Source organism: Carcharhinus amblyrhynchos, unplaced genomic scaffold, assembly GCF_965287045.1.
Source record: "Carcharhinus amblyrhynchos unplaced genomic scaffold, sCarAmb.v2.hapA scaffold_88, whole genome shotgun sequence".
Classification (NCBI taxonomy): Eukaryota; Metazoa; Chordata; class Chondrichthyes; order Carcharhiniformes; family Carcharhinidae; genus Carcharhinus; species Carcharhinus amblyrhynchos.
Genome location: NW_027649828.1, coordinates 79,086 through 101,202, shown reverse-complemented (window position 1 = coordinate 101,202; position 22,117 = coordinate 79,086). Strand labels below are relative to the sequence as shown.

General features: G+C 46.7%; 1 protein-coding gene across 1 annotated transcript; it reads right to left on the bottom strand.

Moving 5' to 3' along the window:
• Nucleotides 1–6,138: 6,138 nt before the first annotated feature.
• LOC145338011 (putative G-protein coupled receptor 139) lies at nt 6,139–10,858 on the bottom strand. The gene is made up of 3 exons (XM_080182780.1): nt 10,710–10,858; nt 8,874–8,956; nt 6,139–7,040 (listed from the first exon to the last, which is right to left on the bottom strand). Exons 1-3 carry the CDS (start codon nt 10,856–10,858, stop codon nt 6,139–6,141), a joined length of 1,134 nt encoding a protein of 377 aa, XP_080038906.1.
• Between the last annotated feature and the right edge of the window lie 11,259 nt (nt 10,859–22,117).

Here is a 22,117-nt window from a genome sequence, read left to right as displayed (position 1 = left end):
TCACAGACACACACAGGGACACACAGAGAATCACAGATACACACAGAGAGAATCACAGACACACACAGGGACACACAGAGAGAATCACAGACACACACAGGGAATCACAGATACACACAGGGACACACAGAGAGAATCAGAGACACACACAGGGACACACAGAATCACAGACACACACAGGGACACACAGAGAGAATCACAGACACACACAGAGAGAATCACAGACACACACAGGGACACACAGAGAATCACAGGGACGCACAGAGAGAATCACAGACACACACAGGGACACACAGAGAGAATCACAGGGACACACAGAGAATCACAGACACACAGAGAGAATCACAGATACACACAGGGACACACAGAGAGAATCACAGACACACACAGGGACACACAGAGAATCACAGATACACACAGGGACACACAGAGAGAATCACAGGGACACACAGAGAATCACAGACACACACAGGGACACACAGAGAATCACAGACACACACAGGGACACACAGAGAGAATCACAGACACACACAGGGACACACAGAGAATCACAGACACACACAGGGACACACAGAGAATCACAGACACACACAGGGACACACAGAGAGAATCACAGGGACACACAGAGAATCACAGACACACACAGGGACACACAGAGAATCACAGACACACACAGGGACACACAGAGAATCACAGATACACACAGGGACACACAGAGAGAATCACAGACACACACACGGAATCACAGATACACACAGGGACACACAGAGAGAATCACAGACACACACAGGGACACACAGAGAGAATCACAGACACACACAGAGAGAATCACAGACACACACAGGGACACACAGAGAATCACAGGGACACACAGAGAGAATCACAGACACACACAGGGACACACAGAGAGAATCAGAGAAACACACAGAGAGAATCACAGACACACACAGGGACACACAGAGAATCACAGGGACACACAGAGAATCACAGACACACACAGGGACACACAGAGAATCACAGATACACACAGGGACACACAGAGAGAATCAGAGAAACACACAGGGACACACAGAGAATCACAGATACACACAGAGAGAATCACAGACACACACAGGGACACACAGAGAGAATCAGAGACACACACAGGGACACACAGAGAATCACAGGGACACACAGGGACACACAGAGACACACAGAGACACACAGAGACACACAGAGACACACAGAGAATCACAGACACACACAGGGACACACAGAGAGAATCACAGACACACACAGGGACACACAGAGAGAATCACAGACACACACAGGGACACACAGAGAGAATCACAGATACACACAGGGACACACAGAGAGAATCACAGACACACACAGGGACACACAGAGAATCACAGACACACACAGGGACACACACACAGAATCACAGACACACACAGGGACACACAGAGAGAATCACAGACACACAGAGAGAATCACAGACACACACAGGGACACACAGAGAGAATCACAGACACACACAGGGACACACAGAGAGAATCACAGACACACACAGGGACACACAGAGAATCACAGATACACACAGGGACACACAGAGAGAATCACAGACACACACAGGGACACACAGAGAATCACAGACACACACAGGGACACACAGAGAGAATCACAGACACACACAGGGACACACAGAGAGAATCACAGACACACACAGGGACACACAGAGAGAATCACAGACACACACAGGGACACACAGAGAGAATCACAGACACACACAGGGACACACAGAGAGAATCACAGACACACACAGGGACACACAGAGAGAATCACAGACACACACAGGGACACACAGAGAGAATCACAGACACACACAGGGACACACAGAGAATCACAGACACACACAGAATCACAGATACACACAGGGACACACAGAGAGAATCACAGATACAAATAGGGACAATGATGGAGAATTGCAGATACATACAGGGATACAGAGAGAGACTCACAAGTCTGAGGTCACGTATTAGCCAACTCAAGAGCAGCTTCTTCCCTGATGCCATCAGACATTTGAATGGAACTACCTTGTATTACATTGATTTTTCTTTCCACCCGAACTATGACTGTAACATTACATTCTGCACCCTCTCCTTTCTGTGAACGATATGCTTTGGTGTATAGTGCGCAAGAAATAATAATTTTCACTGTATACCAGTACATGCAACAAAAATACATCAAATCATAGTCTGAAAGACGTGCTGGTTAGATGTTCTGGCCATGCTAAATTCTCCCTCAGTGTACCCAAACAGGTGCCGGAGTGTAAGGGGATTTTCACAGTAACTTCTTGGCAGTGTTAATGGAATCCTACTTGTGACACTAATAAATTAATTTTAAAGTTCAAATCAAAAAAGGTACAGTAAAGGGATTTGTATTTATATATTAATCATGTATTTTGTTTTTATTCTGTTTGGTAAAATGAGTATATACAATGAAGGGATTATAATTTATAGCTATTACCATATCCACGCGCATAACCTGTGAACAAACACACTTGTGTTAATATTATCTGTCCAGGAGGAATAAAATAACATTCATTACATTTTACAATGCATCTTTCACTTTGTGATCTATAAACTGGCACATTGCTTACAACACATGGAACTTTTCTATTCATAGCTGTTTGATTTCAGATTACTTATCATTTTGCTCTAACACTTGGAAATGCCAGGACACGGGAAACCTGAACTCTTTTATTTCTGTTGAATTGACATTGTTTGAGTGTCATTAGAAATGGCAGTCAATGCGACCCAATCTATTGATGCTAGTAACTATCTCACTAATCTTCTCCCCCTGCTCTTTCACAGACCCCTGAATATATTCCCCTTTTCAATTGATCTATGATCCGATTTCAGCCAAGTCCAGCGTTTCAGTTTCCCCCCACATCCCGAAAGACATGCTGATTAGGGTGCATAGGCCACGCTAAATTCTCCCTCAGTATAATCCGAACAGGCACTTGAGTGTGGCGACTCGGGGATTTTCACAGTAACTTCATTGTACTGTTAATGTCAGCCTCCTTGTGACACAAATAAATAAACTTGACTTCATTTTAAATGTCTGGAATGGCTCGATTCTTGAGTCGGTTGGTACGTGACCTCAGACTTTTATATCTTTTTCTGTAAGAAGAGAGTGGAAGAGAGAATGCCCGGGGTCTGTGGGTCTGTGATTTTGCTGGCTGCTTTCTCAAGGAAGCAGGAAGTTTAGAGAAAGTCAGTGGATGGGAGGCTGGTGTGTGATGGACTGGGCTTCATTCATGACCCTTTGTAGGTTACTGTGATCAGTGACAGAGCAGGAGACGTACCGAGTACGAGAGTTTTAATTTGAATGCTGAAATAATCATAGAATCAGCGCAGTGCAGGACGAGGCCAGTCAGCCCACCCAGACTCCATCTCCAAAACTCCATGTATTTGTCCTGTTGGAACCCTGACACTGAGGGTTCACTTAGCACGGCCAATCCTTCGAACCTGCACATCCCTGGACAATAAGTGGCAATTTAGCATGAGGACTCCACCTAACCTGTAAATGTTTGGTCACTAAGGGGCAATTTCGAAGGCCAGCCCATGAACCTGCACATCCTTTGAGTGTGGGGCCAAACCAGAGCACCCAGAAAAAACCCACACAGACACAGTGAGAATGTGCAGACTCCACACAGACAGTCACCCGAGGCTGGAATTGAACCCAGCTCCCGAGAGCGGTGAGGCAGTAATGCTAACCACTGTGTCACCGTGCCACACATGGTACTTGTGACATTAATAAATAAACTTTAAATTAATGTGTAATTGAACTTTTCCTGGGTATTTCTCTGATTCATTCACAAGCAGAGAATCAGGTTTAGATTTCAGAGATTTACAAAGATTATTTTCTAACTGCACGGCACTGGATCTGAAGCCTCGATCCAAAAGAATCAACAAGTTGTTCTGCGTCTTTTGGTGATGAAAACAAAAACAAATAAAAATTTGCCATGATTCAGTTGTGAGCCTTATGCTGTGAATGATACAGATTTGCTTTAATATTATTTGAAAAGAATCACTTTGAAATCATTATTTATCTCAATAATTGATTTATTCAGGGCATTATTACCATCAATCTGGGCATTTCATTCAGTAAGAATAGAAAATAGAACATGGAACACTACAGCATAAACAGGCCCTTCGGCCCACAAGTTGCGCTGATCATATCCATACCTACCAGGCCTATCTATAACCCTCAATCCCATTAAATCCCATGTACTCATCCAGAAGTCTTTTAAAAGACCCCAGCGAGTTCGCCTCCACCACCACCGACGGCAGCCGATTCCACTCACTCACCACCCTCTGAGTGAAAAACTTACCCCTAACATCTCCTCTGTACCTGCTCCCCAGCACCTTAAACCTGTGTCCTCTCATAGTGACCATTTCAGCCCTGGGAAATAGCCTCCGAGAATCCACGCTATCTATTCCTCTCAACATTTTATAAACCTCTATCAGGTCGCCTCTCAACCCTCGTCTCTCCAGGGAAAAGAATCCCAGCTCCCTCAACCTATCTTCATAAGGCATGCCTCCCAATCCAGGCAACATCCTTGTAAATCTCCTCTGCACCCTCTCAATAGCTTCCACATCCTTCCTGTAGTGAGGTGACCAGAACTGCGCACAGTACTCCAAGTGGGGTCTGACAAGGGTCTTATAAAGTTGCAGCATTACCTCTCGACTCCTAAACTCAATCCCTCGATTAATGAAGGCCAGTACACCATACACCTTCTTGACCACATCCTCCACCTGCGAGGCCGATTTAAGAGTCCTATGGACCTGGACCCCAAGGTCATTCTGATCCTTTACACTGCTAAGACTCCTACCCTTGATACTGTACTCCTGTATCCCGTTGGACCTGCCAAAATGGACCACTACACACTTATCCGGGTTGAAGTCCATCTGCCACTTCTCCGCCCAGTCTTGCATCCTATCTATGTCCCGCTGCAACTTCTGACATCCTTCCAGACTATCCACAACATCACCAACCTTCGTGTCATCAGCGAACTTACTAACCCATCCCTCCACTTCCTCATCCAGGTCATTTAGCTGAGTTTCTTTATTAATAATCTAGTGATGAAAACCATCAGTCCACCATATCCACACCCTGAGTGTACAAACCCTGAGTCCCGGTAACCTAGACACACCATATTATATACATCTACAGGGTTCCCAGGTTGGACAGCATCAACTGCCTCAATCAGGGAGCTCATATTCCAATAACTCCACTTGATGGTTATCGTTAATGTCATTAAGTATGTCTCTCTCTGTCTCTTTCTGTCTTTCTCTGTGTCATTCTCTGTCACTCTTTCCCTGCGTCTCTCTGTGCCTTTGCCTCTCTCTATGTTTCTCTTTCCATCTCTCTGCCTCTCCCTCTGTCTCCCCCTGTCTAACCTCTTCCTCTGTGCCTCCTGCCCCCTCTCAGTCTCTCTCTCTCTCCTCCCATTTCATCTCAATGTCCCTTTCCCTCTCTATCTCTGTCTCCCTTTTACTTACTTGTTGGTCTGTTCCTCTCTCTCTCTCTCTCTCTCTCTACCTCATCCTGTCTTTTGCTCTCGCTGTGTCCATTGTACTCTTTCAGTCTCACTCTTCCCCATTCATTCACATTCTCTGTCTTTGCATTTCTGTTTCTGTCTCTGGCTAATTCCCTCTACCTCACATTTTGTCTCCTGTTACCTCTTCATCTCCCTCTCCTTTTCTTACTACATCTTCCTCTGTCTCTCTTTCTCATTCTCTGAATATCTCCCTCACTACTTTCCCCACTTTTACCCCCGTCTCTTTCGCTTTGTGAGAGTCTCTCTCTGTCTCTGTTATTTCTGTCTGTCTCTCTCCCCGTCTGTTTCTTTACCTGTACCTGTTAGGAACTCTTTCAAACTCCTTTGCTCTCTATGTCTTTGTATAATTTCCTTGCTCTCTCTCAATTTCTTTCTCTTTATCACTCCCATGATTGCCATCACTTTCTTCTTTCTCTCTCTCTCTCTATTTATCTACCTGTCACTCTTTCTGTCTCTGTGAGGCTGTTTAGTGATTTACAGTTTGAATGTCCAATAGGAAGAGTCAGGTGTCTTGTGGTTGTAGTTTCCTCTCAGGGGGAAATGAGTTGAAGAATTGCAGTAAGGGGATATTTCAGTAATTTTTTTAGCTGCTGCCTGAAGTGAGTTTGCGTCACAGCATAAATGGCAGTATTTGTGCAGCAACTCAAGAGTTGCAACATGAAAGCCAATTCCATAACAAAATAATCTAACCATATCGACTGGAAGTCCAAATAATACATTCGACTCCACATAGAATAAACCATTAATGTCAACCATAAGAGGATGAAATTGGCTGAGATAACAAACAGCAAAATGATGGATTTTCTGCGACTCTCCATCTCTGGATCTCTGGGATTCTCCCCACTGCTGTGAGCCCGGAGTCTCCTGCGGGCTTTGTTGCTCACTAAAATGTGTCTGACGGTGACAACATTGAGCAGCAGAATCAGAAAGAATGGGACAATCGGGGTTAGAATACGGTGGAGGAACTCAATTGTCACCCAGACTGGAGATTGCATAACACCCTCTTTGGCAACGCAAAACCAGGGGGCGTTCTCCAGCCAATATACATTTGATAACATAAAATACCAGAAAATGTTCTTTAAGCAGCTCAGCGCCGTCACTGTTCCCAGAACCACAGCTGCCGATTTCTCAGTGCAATATTTACTTTTCAGCTTGGGGCAGCAAATGGCCACAAATCGATCAAAGGTGAAAGTGACGGTGAACCAGACAGAACAGTCAGTGGCTGCGTAAAGCAGGACGGCGTGGATGTTACACAGGGGGACCGAGCGCAGGAAAAAGAACTGTTGCCAATAAACAATGGGAATGTGTCTGAATATCAGGTCGAGGATAATGACCAGCAGATCCCCCACTGACATGGCCACCAGGTAACGAGTCACACATTTGGACAGACCACAGTTTCTGCTCACCAGGGTCACAATTGTGATTATGTTCACTGTCAGGAAGGAAATAAAGAATAAAATTAGACGCGATTCAGGGAAAGAAGTTACCATTTAGACTGAGGGTGGAATTAAAATTTTAGAAAAACACATCCATGTCCTGGGGTTTGGTTTCTGCCTCTGCAATGGGCCCTGAACTTCTTAACCCACAGATCGTAATAATTAAGGAGAGGCAACAACACCTACTCCACAGTCATCATCAACAGAGCTGCCCCACAAGGCTGTGTCCTCAGCCCCTTACAGACAGAACAGTCAGTGGCTGCAGAAAGCAGGACAGCGTGGATGTTACACAGGGGGACTGGGTCCTGAAAGGTTGGAAAGTCCTAATACACTAATGACTTTGTGGCCAAATCCCCATCGAACTCGATTACCAAGTTTTCTGATGACTCCACTGCAGTGGGTCAGACCTCAAACAACAATGAGACAGAAAATAGGGAAAAGTTAGAGAATCGTGAGCTGGTGAGATGAGAAAATCTCTTCCTCAATGTCAACAAAGCAGAGACTCATCGACTTCCAGAAGCAGAGTGGAGAACGTGCTCCTGTTTTCATCAATGGGATGAATTTGAAATGTCGAGATTGCCCAAGTTTTTAGCAGTGCAGAACACCAACAACCTGTCCTGCTTCCTCCATGATGACCTTGTCATTAAGAAAACTTTCCAACTAGTCTACTTTCTCAGAAGTCTAGGACATTTGAAATGTCAGCTATGATTCTCACCAACTTTTACAGATGACCCATAGGAAACATTCTTTCTGGTTGTATCACAGTTTGGTATTTCTCCTGCTCTGTCCAAGACCGCAAGGAACTTCAAAGCTTCGTGAGCGGAGCCCAGTCCATCTCTCAAACCAACCTTCCACCCATTGACACTAACCTTTTCCGCTGCCTCAGAAAAGCAGCCAGCCTAATAACCCCATGCACACGGACATTAGCTCTTCCACCTTGTTCCGTTGGAGAGGAAATAAAAATTTGGTGGACATGTACCAACTGAATCACTGAATCTCTACAGTACAGAAGTAGACCATTCAACTCATTGAATCTGCACTGATAACAATCCCACCCAGGTCCTACACCCAAAGTACCATATATTTACCCTGCTAATCCCTTAAATATATACATCTGGGGATGCTAATGGACAATTTAGCATGGCCAATCAACCTAACCTGCATGACAATGGGAAGAAACCGGAGCATCCGGAGGAAAGCCACGCTGTCACAGGGAGAATGTGCAAATTCCATACAGACAGTGATCCAAGCAGGAATCAAACTCAGATCACTGGAGTTGTGAGGCGGCAGTGCGAAACATTGTGCCATCATGCTGCTGACTCAAGAACAGCTTCTTCTCTGCCACCATCAGACATTTGAATGGACCCACATCGCATTTCTTATGTTCTATGTTCCTATGTTCTTATTAAATTGATGCCTCATAGAAAAGCTTCTTGTTGTATCAGAGCTCCGTATGCCTCCTGCTCTGTCCAAGAGTGCAAGAAACTTCAAAGCTTTGTGAACGGAGCCCAGTCCATCTCTCAAACTAACCTCCCTCCCACTGACTCTGTCTACAGTTCCTGATGCCTTGGAAAAGCAGCTAGTATAATGAAGGGCCCCACGCACCCCAGACATAAACTCTTCCAAATTGTTCCACTCATTAGAAGATAATCTACATCCTCGCTTTGACTGCAGCATTACATTCGGCAATCTTTGCATAGCACTCAAGAAATAATACTTTTCACTGCACACGAATACATGTGACAATAATAAACCAAATTAATTAAATTCAAATCAAATCAGTCTTTCACATCTCAAGCTGGAACGATGTGCCTTACCAAAGAACTTACACAGATTGGTGATGTACTGCTCTGATCGAGGCTTAGTGTGGGCATTAGGGAGCTGAGAGGAACTGCACTCCTCAGAGTGGATCCTCTCCAGGGAAACATCACACGTTGCGGAGAAGTGTGAGGTAATTCATTTCGGTAGGAGTAACAGATGTGTTCAGTATAGGGCTAACGGGAGGACTTTGAATAGTGTGGATGAACAGAGGGATCTAGGTGTATGTGTACATAGATCCCCGAAAGTTGGGAATCAAGTAGATAAGGTTGTTAAGAAGGCATACGGTGTCTTGGCGTTCATTGGTAGGGGGATTGAATTTAGGAGCCGCAGTGTCATGTTGCAACTGTACACAACTCTGGTGCGTCTGCACTTGGAGTACTGTGTGCAGTTCTGGTCCCCACATTATAGGAAGGATGTGGAGGCTTTGGAGAGGGTGCAGAGGAGGTTTACCAGGATGTTGCCTGGTATGCAGGGGAGGTCCTATGAGGAGAGACTGAGGGATTTGGGGTTGTTTTCGCTGGAAAGAAGGAGGCTAAGAGGGGATCTCATTGAAACATATAAGATGATTAGAGGTTTAGATAGGGTGGACAGTGATAGCCTTTTTCCTCGGATGGAGAAAGCTAGCACGAGGGGGAATGGCTTTAAATTAAGGGGGGGTAGTTATAGGACGGATGTCAGGGGTTGGTTCTTTACCCAGAGGTTGGTGAGGGATTGGAATGCCCTGCCTGCTGCGGTTGTAAATGCGCCTAGTTTGGGGGCGTTTAAGAGATCTGTGGATAGGTTTATGGACGAAAAGGGATTGGTTTAGATTAGTGGGTCAGTGTTTTTTTTTAAAAAACTGGTCGGCGCAACATCGTGGGCCGAAGGGCCTGTTCTGCGCTGTAATGTTCTATGTTCTTCTAACAGAATCTCAACAGTAATATGTGCGAATGGAGCTGGTTTCAAAGTTTAAAAACAAGCTTCACTGGTGATGATGGAATCCCAGGGATTGAACCGGGGTCCCTGATACTATGAGGCAGCAGTGCTAACCACTGTACTGCCACCCTACAAGGTGTCCTGGAGATATCCAAGATCATGCCCAAGACACCATCATCACCATAGCCCTGGTAGGGAAATGATTGGAAAACAATCTGAGGGTCAGAATTCATCTCCACTTCGAGAGGTAAGGATTTATAAACAACAGTCAGCGTGGCTTTGCCAGGGAGAGATCATATCTAAGAATTTGCTGGAATATATTGAGGAGGTGTCTGGGTGAGTAGATGAGGGAAGTGCAGGTGATGGAATCTACGTGGACTTTAGATAAGCTTTTGCTTATCTCAATTTTGCGTGGGAGACTGAACGAGGAAGTAATCCGGGCAATTTGGTAAATTACATTCAAAATTGGCTGAGTAGTAGGACACAGAGGGTCCTGTTCAAATGTTGCTTTTGTGATTGCAAACCCTATCCAATTGGTTTCCACAGGGATTGATTCTGGGTCCCTTGCTATTTGTAGTGCACATCGATGGCCTACACATGAATGTGTGAGACATGGTCAGTAAATCTGTAGATGATACAAAAATTTGTGGTGTGGTAAATATTGAGGAGGAATCTGTTAGATTTCAGGAATCATTGGAGTGGCAGGGGGACCAACTTCATTAACCAACTGCTTGCAGTTGGGATGGTGGGAGAAGGGGCCCCCTTCTCCCCCCATCAATCACATGCAGACTGGCATTTTGCCAGCAGAATCAGCCCACTTCCTGACAGCCAAGCTGCCTTCAGGTCCCGTCGCACCCATTGGCCCCACTACCTTCAGGCTCCACTCCTGTAGACCCCCGGCAGGTTGGCACTGCCCAGTGGGCTCCTACCTTTGCCCTAGAGCTTGCCTGTTGATGGCCTTTGGTTCCACCAGCAGGTCATCATGACTCATCCACATACGTGTGGAGCAGCTGTTTACCTCACTGGACACAACCTCTCCCAGTGAGGCTGCAAAGGCAAGTGTGTCGTACAATTCCATCCCAGGCTCACTACATTTATTTGACTTTGTTTGAAAATAAATTTAAATAATTTATTCAGCCTCTCGCTAGAAATGGACAGGATGCTCAGTCCGCCGGTGAGGTCACAAGAGGCGAATTCAGCCTTGGACCTGAATTCTCGGCTGTCGTGTAATTTTACTGCTCACCCCATCATCAATGGACAGGAAGTAGCTGTAAACCCATCCCCCTCCCCTGTGTGTGTGTGTGTGTGTGTGTGTGTGTGTGTGTGTGTGTGTGTGTGTGAGCAAGCAAGAGAGCACCGTATGAGTGTTCCTAACAGTGTGTTGTTCTGGAATGATGCAACAAGTTTGGTTATTCTTGAATTTGTGTCTGAGTGACAGTAAGTGCTTTAATCTGATTGCTTCCAACAGTAAGTATGTGTATTTATATCGGTGTGTCTGTGTATTTGTGCTCCGATGACTCTTGGAGAGTTTATGGTGACACAGGGGATGGCATTGTTGCCTCATCACACCAGTGGCCCTGGTTCAATTCCAGGCTTGGCCACTGTCTGTGCAGAGTCTGCACATTCTCCCTGTGTCTGCCTGGGTTTTCTCCAGGTGCTCAGGTTTCTTCCTACACTCTGAAATTTGTGCTGGGTTGGTGCATTGTCAATGCTAATTCTCCCTCATTGTACCTGAAAAGGTCTTGGAGTGTTGTGAAGAGGGGATTTTTGTGTAACTTCATTGGTGTTAATCCAAACCTTGTTACAGTACTGAATACACCTCACACTAACAAAACATGTTCTCTCTGTGTGAAATCGTGCTCTGCACACATGACCAGTAAAATGGATTATGCAGCCTGGGTGTGTGATTAGCAGCGAACTGGTGTTATATATAGAGGGTAAAAAGGATTCTGTCTCAATACTTTTCTCACAAAGGAATAATGTTTAAGATCACATGTTTATGGAAAGTCACAGAACACAAAAGACATCCTAGCCCATAGACCCTGAGACAATTGTTAGTTGCTGGAAGAATTAATAACTGGATACAGAAATTCAAACAAAACAACAAGAGCAGCAAACGGAGTACAGTAAATGACAAGGAAATCAACTCAGTTAAACAGCCTTTCTAGAATTAGGAACTGGACACAGGGGACGGAACTTTATAGCCTCGCTCTTCCCAAAGCTGCAAAATCCCACCCTTGATCAACAGACATTCCCTTCTCCAGCCCTCGCCTGCTCTGATTCACATAGCGGTCAGGCCGGATCAATTCCAGCCAGGGACATACCTGGAACGCCCACAACAGCAAGGAGGGGATAGTAAAAGCATTGAATCACGTGCAGTAGATATTCAATCCGATCAGCTGATGGGATCCACCAAACTTCTGCAGTAAACCAATAAATCCACCAGGATAAATCCCTGTCCTCGGTTGGAACATTCCGGTTCATTGTTCCCAGATTCTAACCCAGTGTTGAAACATTCCGACCTGTTGTTCCCAGTTTCTGATCTTTCCTCTCTCCCTCTCTCTCTACAGCCGCTGATCTCTGTTAGTGTTGGCGTTGTCGCTCCAATGGGACAACACATTGAATGGAATTCCTTATTATTGGAAGTGGGAAAACCCTCCAGGCACACTAATCAGATCCATGGAGACTCACATCAATTCCAGTCACTAAACAAACAGCTTCACTTAACCCCCTTCAATCCAACACTTTTTTTACTAAATTAGAACATTTACAACCTATATGGAGTGTTGTGGTTCAGGGAAATATGGAAAGTTGGAAATAATGGAGGGTCAGACCATAAATCTTTAAATATTCATTCTATGTAACAGAGGTCCCTCTGCTAGCGTTCATTTTGAGATGAATAGAGGAGAGTACTGCTGAGTTTTAATAAGACTCTGGTCAGACTACATTCCGAATATTGTCAGCAATTTTAGGCCCCGTATGTAAGGAATGATGTGCTGGCCTTGGATAGTGTCCGGAGGAGGATCAAAAGAATGATCTGGGGAATGAAAGATTTAATGCTTGAGGACAGGATGAAGATTCTGGGTCTATACTCAATGGAGTTTGGAAGGGTGGGGAGATGGATTTCATTGAAAGTTACAGAATAATGAAAGGCCTGGTGAAAGTGCACTTGGGGAAGTTATTTCTGTAAATAGGAGAGACTAGGATCCAAGGGAACAACTTTAGAGGAAAGCGACGTCCCTTTAGAACCGGGATGTTGGGATACTGGGGTTGGACTGGGGTGGGCAGAGTAAGAAATCACAACACCAGTCGTCCACTCACCTGATGAAGGAGCAGTGTTCCGAAAGCTCGTGATTCCAAATAAACCTATGGAACTTTAACCTGCTGCTGTTAGACTTCTTACTTTAGAACTATAACGAGCTGGAATTTCTTCAGCCAGGTGATGGTGGAATTAATTCCAGACAAGCCTATGGAGGCCACTTTCTTTGAGTGCATTTAAGAAAGAGATAGGTTCTTGTCTGAGAAAAGTTACGGGGAAAAAGCGGGAGATTGGGTTTGAGAAACACATCAGTCATAACTGAACAGTGGAGTAGGCTCAGTGGCCCCATGGCCTAACTGTTCCTATATCATATTGTCTGATGTTTATCATGGCTGTGGGTTTTACTTTAGGGTAATGTTAATCAGGATTGATATAGAATTTTAAATGCAAGCTGTTGTCGATCTCATGTACAGTGTCTGTACAGAACAACAAGGGACTTCAGATAGATCAATTTCACAGTGTTATACAAATTATAAACTGTGGCTTCAGCTAGAACTATCTCTCAGTGTTATAGAACATAGAACACTACAGCACAAACAGGCCCTTCGGCCCACTAGTTGCGCCGATCACTTGTATTCCTACTAAGCCATAGACCTATCTATAACTCCCAATCCCATTAGATCCCATATACTCATCCAGAAGTCTTTTAAAAGACCCCAGCGAGTTCGCCTCCACCACCATCGACGGCAGCCGATTCCACCCACTCACCACCCTCTGAGTGAAAAACTTAACCCAATCTGAAGCCTCAGATTATACCGTACATTACACTGAGAGATGGGTCAATCTGAAACCTCAGATAGTGCAATCTGAGCAAGAGGCTTCAGATAGAATTATCTTTGAGCGTTACGTGCAGTGCAACCTGACAAGAGGCTTCAGATCAAACTATCTCTGTATCGTGTACACGACATCCTGAGGCTTTAGAAAGATAGATCTCTCAGTGTAATGTACAGAATAATCTGAGCAAGAGGCTTCACATCAAATTTTCTCAACATTTTGGGTTGTGAAGTTGTAAGAAGGCAGGTGTGAATTAAGGAGGGTGTGTGAGGAGGACATCAGGACCCCAAAACAGAGTCAGCAGCACTTTGAGGAGACTGGTACACCAGGGCAGACACGCTAAACCTGGAGGAGAGCGTTGGAGAAGGACACCGGGGCAACTAAATAAAATCAGCAGCACCTTGAGGAGAGTGTGAGAGGGGGACACTGGGACAGACAGACAGCAACTAGAGGAGAGTGTGAGAGGGGGACACTGGGACAGACAGACAGCAACTAGAGGAGAGTGTGAGAGGGGGACACTGGGACAGACAGACAGCACCTTGAGGAGAGTGTGAGAGGGGGACACTGGGACAGACAGTCAGACAGCACCTTGAGGAGAGTGTGAGAGGGGGACACTGGGACAGACAGACAGCAACTAGAGGAGAGTGTGAGAGGGGGACACTGGGACAGACAGACAGCACCTTGAGGAGAGTGTGAGAGGGGGACACTGGGACAGACAGACAGACAGCACCTTGAGGAGTGTGTGAGAGGGGGACACTGGGACAGACAGACAGCACCTTGAGGAGAGTGTGAGAGGGGGACACTGGGACAGACAGACAGCACCTAGAGGAGAGTGTGAGAGGGGGACTCTGGGACAGACAGTCAGACAGCACCTTGAGGAGAGTGTGAGAGGGGGACACTGGGACAGACAGACAGCACCTTGAGGAGAGTGTGAGAGGGGGACACTGGGACACTGGGGACATGGAGGATTCCACCTACTGGGAGAGTTGTGCGGCACTGGGACTGAGACCATTTGTGTCCTGTGGTGATGAGGATTCTCTTCAGTATCGACTCCACAGTCACAACTCTTTACTCCGTCTATTCACACAACGCTCCAAATATTGACTGCCCGATCTGGGAGGATCCCCACAGCTCACCCCACACCTGAGATCACATGGTCTGTTCACTTAAAGGAATATCCCAACATATATACAACACTCCTCCCTGTAAATAACACCCCCCCCCCCGCCCCCACAATGTGCACATCAACCACATTTAAAACCATTTACAAAATTTTTTTCCTCTATTTCCTTCATGCAGGCTTGGTACAGAATCCACAACATATTTACAGTATAATACAGTCTATAGTTCATTCCTCACTCTTATCTCCATCTCACATAGACCTGATCGGGGGAATGACAATCACTTGGGGGTCTGATGCCTGGGGATTGGAGCCATAGAACATAGAACATTACAGCACAGTACAGGCCCTTCGGCCCTCGATGTTGTGCCGAGCTATGTCCAATCCCAAGATCAGTCTATCCCATTCCCTATCATTCTGGAGTGCTCCATGTGCCTATCCAATAACAGCTTGAAAGTTCCTAAAGTGTCCGACTCCACTATCACAGCAGGCAGTGTATTCCACACCCCAACCACTCTCTGAGTGAAGAATCTACCTCGGACATCCCTCCTATATCTCCCACCATGAACCTTATAGTTATGCCCCCTAGTAACAGCTACATCCACCCAAGGAAATAGTCTCTGCACGTCCACTCTATCGATCCCCCTCATCATCTTATAAACCTCGATTAAGTCGCCTCTCATCCTCCTCCGCTCCAAAGAGAAAAGCCCCAGCTCCCTCAACCTTTCCTCATAAGACCTGCCCTCTAAACCAGGCAGCATCCTGGTAAATCTCCTCTGCACTCTCTCCAATGCTTCCACATCCTTCTTATAGTGAGATGATCAGAACTGAACACAATATTCCAAATGTGGTCTCACCAATGTCCAGTACAGTTGCAGCATAACCCCACAGCTCTTAAACTCAAACCCCCTGTTAATAAACACTAACACTCTATAAGCCTTCTTCACGGCTCTATCCACTTGAGTGGCAACCTTCAGAGATCTGTGGATATGAACCCCAAGGTCTCCCTGTTCCTCCACATTCCTCAGAACCCTGCCGTTGACCCTGTAATCCGCATTCAAGTTTGTCCTACCAAAATGAATCACCTCACACTTATCAGGGTTAAACTCCATCTGCCACTTTTTGGCCCAGCTCTGCATCCTATCAATGTCTCTTTGCAGTCTGCAAGAGCCCTCCACCTCATCCACTACTCCACCAATCTTGGTATCATCAGCAAATTTACTAACCCACCCTTCAGCCCCCTCTTCCAAATCATTGATAAAAATCACAAATAGCAGAGGACCCAGCACTGACCCCTGTGGTACACCGCTGGTAACTGGTCTCCAGTCTGAAAATTTTCCTTCCACCACCACCCTCTGTCTTCTATTTTACAGCCAGTTACTTATCCAATCAGCCAAATTTCCTTCTATCCCTCACCTCTTTATCTTCTTCATGAGCCTACCATGGGGAACCTTATCGAACACCTCACTGAAATCCATGTGTACGACATCAACTGCTCTACCTTCGTCCACACACTTAGTTACCTCCTCAAAGAGTTCAATCAAATTTGTGAGGCAGGACTTACCCCTCACAAAACCGTGCTGACTATCCCGGATTAAACTGCATCTTTCCAAATGGTCATAAATCCTAACCCTCAGGACCCTCTCCATTTAGCCAGTTTTAAGTTCCTCTCTGGTGGGTGTGGCTTCGATGAACTTGCCAATTCTTGATTCTCTTCCTGCCCATCGTCAGTAACCAATGTCGAGTTCCCTTTGTCCTCCATGAGTGGAGGAACGGTTCATTCCTCCCTGGCCTCCCACATCATAGAACAGGGAGTTCAGAAGATGACAGGAATCTAACCTCAGGCAGAACAAGAAAAGGAAGGAGGTGTTTAACACAGGCCTGGGTGTGTTGTATCCAAATGCTTGCAGTGTGCAGAAGAAGGTAAATAAGCTTGCTGCATACGTTGAAATTAGCTGGTACGACGTTGTGGGAATTACGGAGATGTGACTGCAAGGGGGTCTGTCCTGGGATCTAAATATCCAAGGAAATGTGTGTATTGGAAGGGCAGGCAGATGGGCAAAGGGGGTGGATTGGTATTGTTAGTAAGGACTGAATTAGATTGATGATCGGAAGTGATAAAGGATCAAAAGGCATCGAATCTCTGTGGGGAGAGGTGAGGAATTGTAAAGGTAAAAAGATCCTGATGGGAGTAATGTACAGACCCCCCCAGCAGGAGTCAGGATGGGGGGAGCAGAAAATAAATCAGGAGATAGAAAAGGCATAAAAAAGGCAATATTACAATATTCATGAGGGAACCTCAATATGCAGGTGGACTGGGAAAACCAGATCGCAAGGAAAGGAATTAGTGAATTGTCGAAGATGGGTTTTTGTTTGGAATAGCTCGGGAACAGTCAATCCTGGAGTTGGTGATGTGTAATGAGGCAGAATTGATGAGGAAACCCTTTGGGAGCAGTGACCACAATATGACAGTTTGAGAGGGAGAATCAGATACAACAATATTAAAATTAAATAAAGATAACTACAAAGGCATGGCAGAGGGGTTGGTCAGAGTTAATTGGAAAGGGACCTGAATAGAGGAGACAGTGGAACTGCAATGGCAAGAGTTTTGGGGAATTAATCAGGAGACACAACAGAATTTCATCCCAAGGAGGAGGAAACATCCATCGTGTTTTCCGTAGCGGGTCCTGGGCACAAGGACTGTTGGGAAGGGAGCGCGGGAGTACAAAACAGGTACTCACCCGAGGATCAGCCTCATTGATTTCCGGAGCAGTGAACTGGTGGCTGGAGAGTGGAAACTGCGAGTGGACTGATTTTTTTCAATTGCATTGCTGGCTCACGGGTCTTTTTTTTCCTTTTGTGTTTTCCGTCGCGGGTCCGAGGCACAAGGGCAGTTGGGAAGGGAGCGCGGGAGTTTAAAAACAAGGCCACAGTAGACAGCGGGCAGCGTAGAGAGGCGGGCACTGGGTGAGGCGGGCGCTGAGTGAGGCGGGCGCTGGGTGAGGCGGGCGCTGAGTGAGGCGGGTGCTGAGTGAGGCGGGTGCTGAGTGAGGTGGGTGCTGAGTGAGGCGGGCGCTGAGTGAGGCGGGTGCTGGGTGAGGCGGGTGCTGAGTGAGGTGGGTGCTGAGTGAGTGCTGCAAGGGCTTTGGCTCACAGGGCTTAGGCAAGGTGAGATACTGGTCAAATTTTTCAAACTGTGTCCATAGGTCTAAGGATGGTCAAATAAATGGCAGGGTCCATGGGGAGGCGTGTCAGCTGTGTAAGGTGCAATATGTGGGAGTTCCTGGAGACACAGCATCTCCGGAGAGTCCACATCTGCACCAAATGTCTGGAGTTGCAGCGTTTGAGGGCCCGGGTTAGGCAACTGGAGCTGGGGCTGGAGGATTTATTTTTAGTGAGGGGAGAATGAGGCAATAATGAATAGGAACCAGATTCAAGAGGGGATCCCAGAGCCAAGGAGGGGGGGGGATGGGTGGGGGTTGGGGGTGTGGTGTTGGGGGGTGCGGATGGGTGGGTTACAGTTAGGAAGGGGAGAAAGAAGAGGAGTAATGTTCCAAAGGCCACCCCAGGGGGAGTCTCTCAAGATATCAGGGGTAAGGCACCAACTGAGGTGGAAAGGGCACGAGGGGAAGAGGAAAATGCCTCAGAGGGAAGGAAGGGGGCTGGATGTGAGATAGTGGTGGGGGACAGGAGGGTTAGAGGAATTGATAGGAGGTTCTGTGGGCAAAAGTGGGACTCCAGGATGGTGGTCTGCCTCCCTGGAGCAGGGGTACAGGATGTGTCGGAGAGGGTAGAGGGAATGTGGAAGGGCCAAGAGGCGGATGTAATTATACATGTAGGAGAGAAGGATGTAGGAAGGATGAGTAGGGGGGATATACGTAGGCAGTTCAGGGAGTTGGGAGCCAGGCTGAAGTGTAGGGCCTCCAGGGTGGCGATCTCTGGGCTGCTGCCAGTGCCCAGTAATAGCAGGGATAAAAATAATGAGATCCTGCAGCTGAATGTGTGGCTGAGGGATTGGTGCAGGACTGAGGGGTTTAGTTTCATTGACCATTGGGAAGTCTTTGCAAAGGAAGGGCACTTGTATAAGAGGGATAGGGAACACTCAAATGGGAAGGGGACACATATTTTAGCTGGGAGGTTAGCTGGAGTGTTTAGGCAGGGTTTAAACTAGTATGGAGGGGGGTGGGGAGGAGAGAGACAGCTCAGGCACTGGGAGTGAGTTGGAGGTCAGGGTAAGTCTAGGTGATAGGGAAATCTCCCAGGAGAAGGAGGATCCGAGAGGGCCTGAGGGTCTTTGGTGCATCTGTTTTAATGCGAGGAGTGTGACGGGAAAGTCGGATGAACTTAAGGCCTTGATGTTCGTGAGGAATTTAGATGTGGAGGCAGTGACAGAGATGTGGTTAAAGGAGGGGCAGGACTGGCAGCTAAATATTCCAGGGTATAAGTGTTTTAGGCGTGATAGGGGAGGGTTGAAAAGAGGAGGGGGAGTGGCGCTGTTAGTTAGGGAGCAGATCACAGCGATGCAGAGGGAGGATAACATGGAGGGGTTGGAAATTGAGTCTCTGTGGGTGGAGTTGAGGAATAGGAAGGGGGCCATTACTATGCTAGGAGTGTACTATAGGCCACCCGATAGCCCACGGGCAGTGGAAGAGGGTATATGTAGAGACATTTTGGATAAGTGTAGGAAGAACAGGGTTGTTGTAGTGGGAGATTTTAATCTCCCTGGGGTGGATTGGAAGGTGCCTCGAGCTGGGGGGTCGGACAGGGAGGAATTCGTAAGATGTGTATTGGAAGGATCCTTGGAACAGTATGTAGATAGCCCGACTAGAGAGGGGGCTATACTGGATTTAGTTCTGGGCAATGAGCCGGGTCAGGTGGTTGAGGTTGCAGTAGGCGAACATGTGGCTAATAGTGACCACAACTCTGTCTACTTTAGGATACGAATGGAAAAAGATGAGTGCTGTCCTAAGGGGAGGGTGCTAAATTGGGGGAAGGCTAGATACAGCCGGATTAGGCAGGAGCTTAGGGATACAGACTGGGATAGGCTGTTGGAAGGCAAGGCCACGTTAGGCATGTGGGAGTCTTTCAAGGGAAAACTGCAAAGGGTGCAGGAAAGGCATGTGCCGCTTAGGAGAAAGGATGGGAAAGGTAGGATTAGGGAGCCGTGGATTACTAGAGATATAGAAGACCTGGTTAGGAAGAAACGAGAGGCATATGTCAGGTCTAAGCAGCTGGGAACGGAGAGAGCGTTGGAGGAATACAGAGAGAGTAGGAGGGATCTCAAACGGGGAGTTAGGAGAGCAAAGAGGGGGCATGAGATGGCTTTGGCAGGTAGGGTTAAGGAGAATCCAAAGGCGTTTTACTCCTATCTTAAGAAGAAAAGGGTGGCTAGGGGTAAAATCGGTCCCCTCAGGGACCGGCGTGGGGAACTGTGCTGAGAGGCAGAGGGAATGGGGGAGATCCTGAATGAATACTTTGCGTCGGTATTCACAAAGGAGAGGGGCTTGATGTCTGGTACGGTCATCAAGGGAGCTGTAGACCAATTGAAAGATCTATCGATTACGAGGGAAGAAGTGTTAGGGCTTTTAGGTAGCATTAAAACCGATAAATCTCCGGGGTCTGAGTGCATTTATCCCAGGCTGCTTAGAGAGGCGAGGGATGAGATTGCTGGGCCTCTGACGCAAATCTTTGTCTCTTCTTTGGACACAGGTGAGGTCCCAGAGGACTGGAGGATAGCGAATGTGGTACCGTTGTTTAAAAAGGGTAGGAGGAATAGCCTGGGTAACTATAGGCCGGTGAGCTTAACGTCAGTGGTAGGTAAGTTGATGGAGAGGATTCTTAGGGATAGGATGTACCAGCACTTAGAGCGTTGCGATCTGATTAAGGATACGCAGCATGGCTTTGTCAAGGGGAAGTCTTGCCTTACGAATCTGGTAGAATTTTTTGAGGAGGTGACAAAAACGGTTGACGAAGGTCAAGCCGTTGATGTCGTCTATACGGATTTCAGTAAGGCGTTTGACAAAGTCCCTCATGGTAGGTTGGTACAGAAGATTAAAGCTCATGGGATATGTGGCCAGGTATCTAGATGGGTAGAGAACTGGCTTGCAAAGAGGAGTCAGAGAGTAGTAGTGGAGGGGTCCTTTTCTAGCTGGAGGTCTGTCACTAGTGGTGTGCCGCAGGGCTCGGTACTGGGACCTCTTCTCTTTGTAGTGTATATAAATGATTTGGAAGAGGGAGTCGGTGGTGTGATCAGCAAATTTGCTGATGACACCAAGATGGCTGGATTGGTGGGCAGTGAGGAGCAGTGTCTGGCCATACAGCGGGATATTGATAGGCTGGTTGATTGGGTAGATACATGGCAAATGGAGTTTAATCCGGATAAATGTGAGGTGATGCATTTTGGCCGGAATAATGTAGGGGGAAGTTATATGATAAAGGGTAAGCCCGTAAGGAATATAGAATCGCAGCGAGACCTGGGGGTGCAAGTGCACAAGTCTTTGAAGGTGGCAGTGCAAGTGGAGAGTGTGATGAAGAAAGCCTATGGTATGTTAGCCTTTATAGGAAGGGGTATAGAATATAAGAGCTGGAGTCTAATGTTGCAGTTGTACAGAACGTTGGTTAGGCCGCATTTGGAGTACTGCGTCCAGTTATGGTCGCCTTACTACCGGAAGGACGTGGAGACTCTGGAGAGAGTGCAGAGGAGGTTTACCAGGATGTTGCCTGGTCTGGAAGGACTGGGGTATGAGGAAAGATTGAAGAAATTGGGGCTCTTTTCCCTTGAAAGACGCCGACTGAGGGGGAATCTAATAGAGGTATGTAAGATTATGAAGGGTATAGATAGAGTAAACAGAGGTAAGCTATTTCCTATGATAGAGACACACAGTACGAGGGGCCACGGGCTTAGGGTGAGGGGGGAGAGGTATAACACAGATATTAGAGGGAGGTTTTTCACACAGAGGGTAGTGGGGGTATGGAATGCTCTGCCAAGTAAGGTGGTGGAGGCAAACACGCTAGAGTCATTTAAGAGTAACTTAGACAGGCACATGAGTGGGTTGGAGATGGGAGGATATAGGAGAGCCTTTTAAATAAGGGTCATTAGCATTGGGGCATCCCTGGTAAGGGAA

Bases quoted from the DNA above. Each gene is read 5' to 3' on its own strand.
- LOC145338011 (XM_080182780.1), bottom strand. From the start codon at position 10,858: ATGGAATTGTACGACACACTTGCCTTTGCAGCCTCACTGGGAGAGGTT. The intron at 8,957-10,709 runs GTAGGAGCCCAC...TTCCCTGGAGAG, and splicing joins AGGCAAGCTCTAGGGCAAAG to GATCCACTCTGAGGAGTGCA. The intron at 7,041-8,873 runs GTAAGTTCTTTG...CCTTCCTGACAG, and splicing joins GCAGTACATCACCAATCTGT to TGAACATAATCACAATTGTG.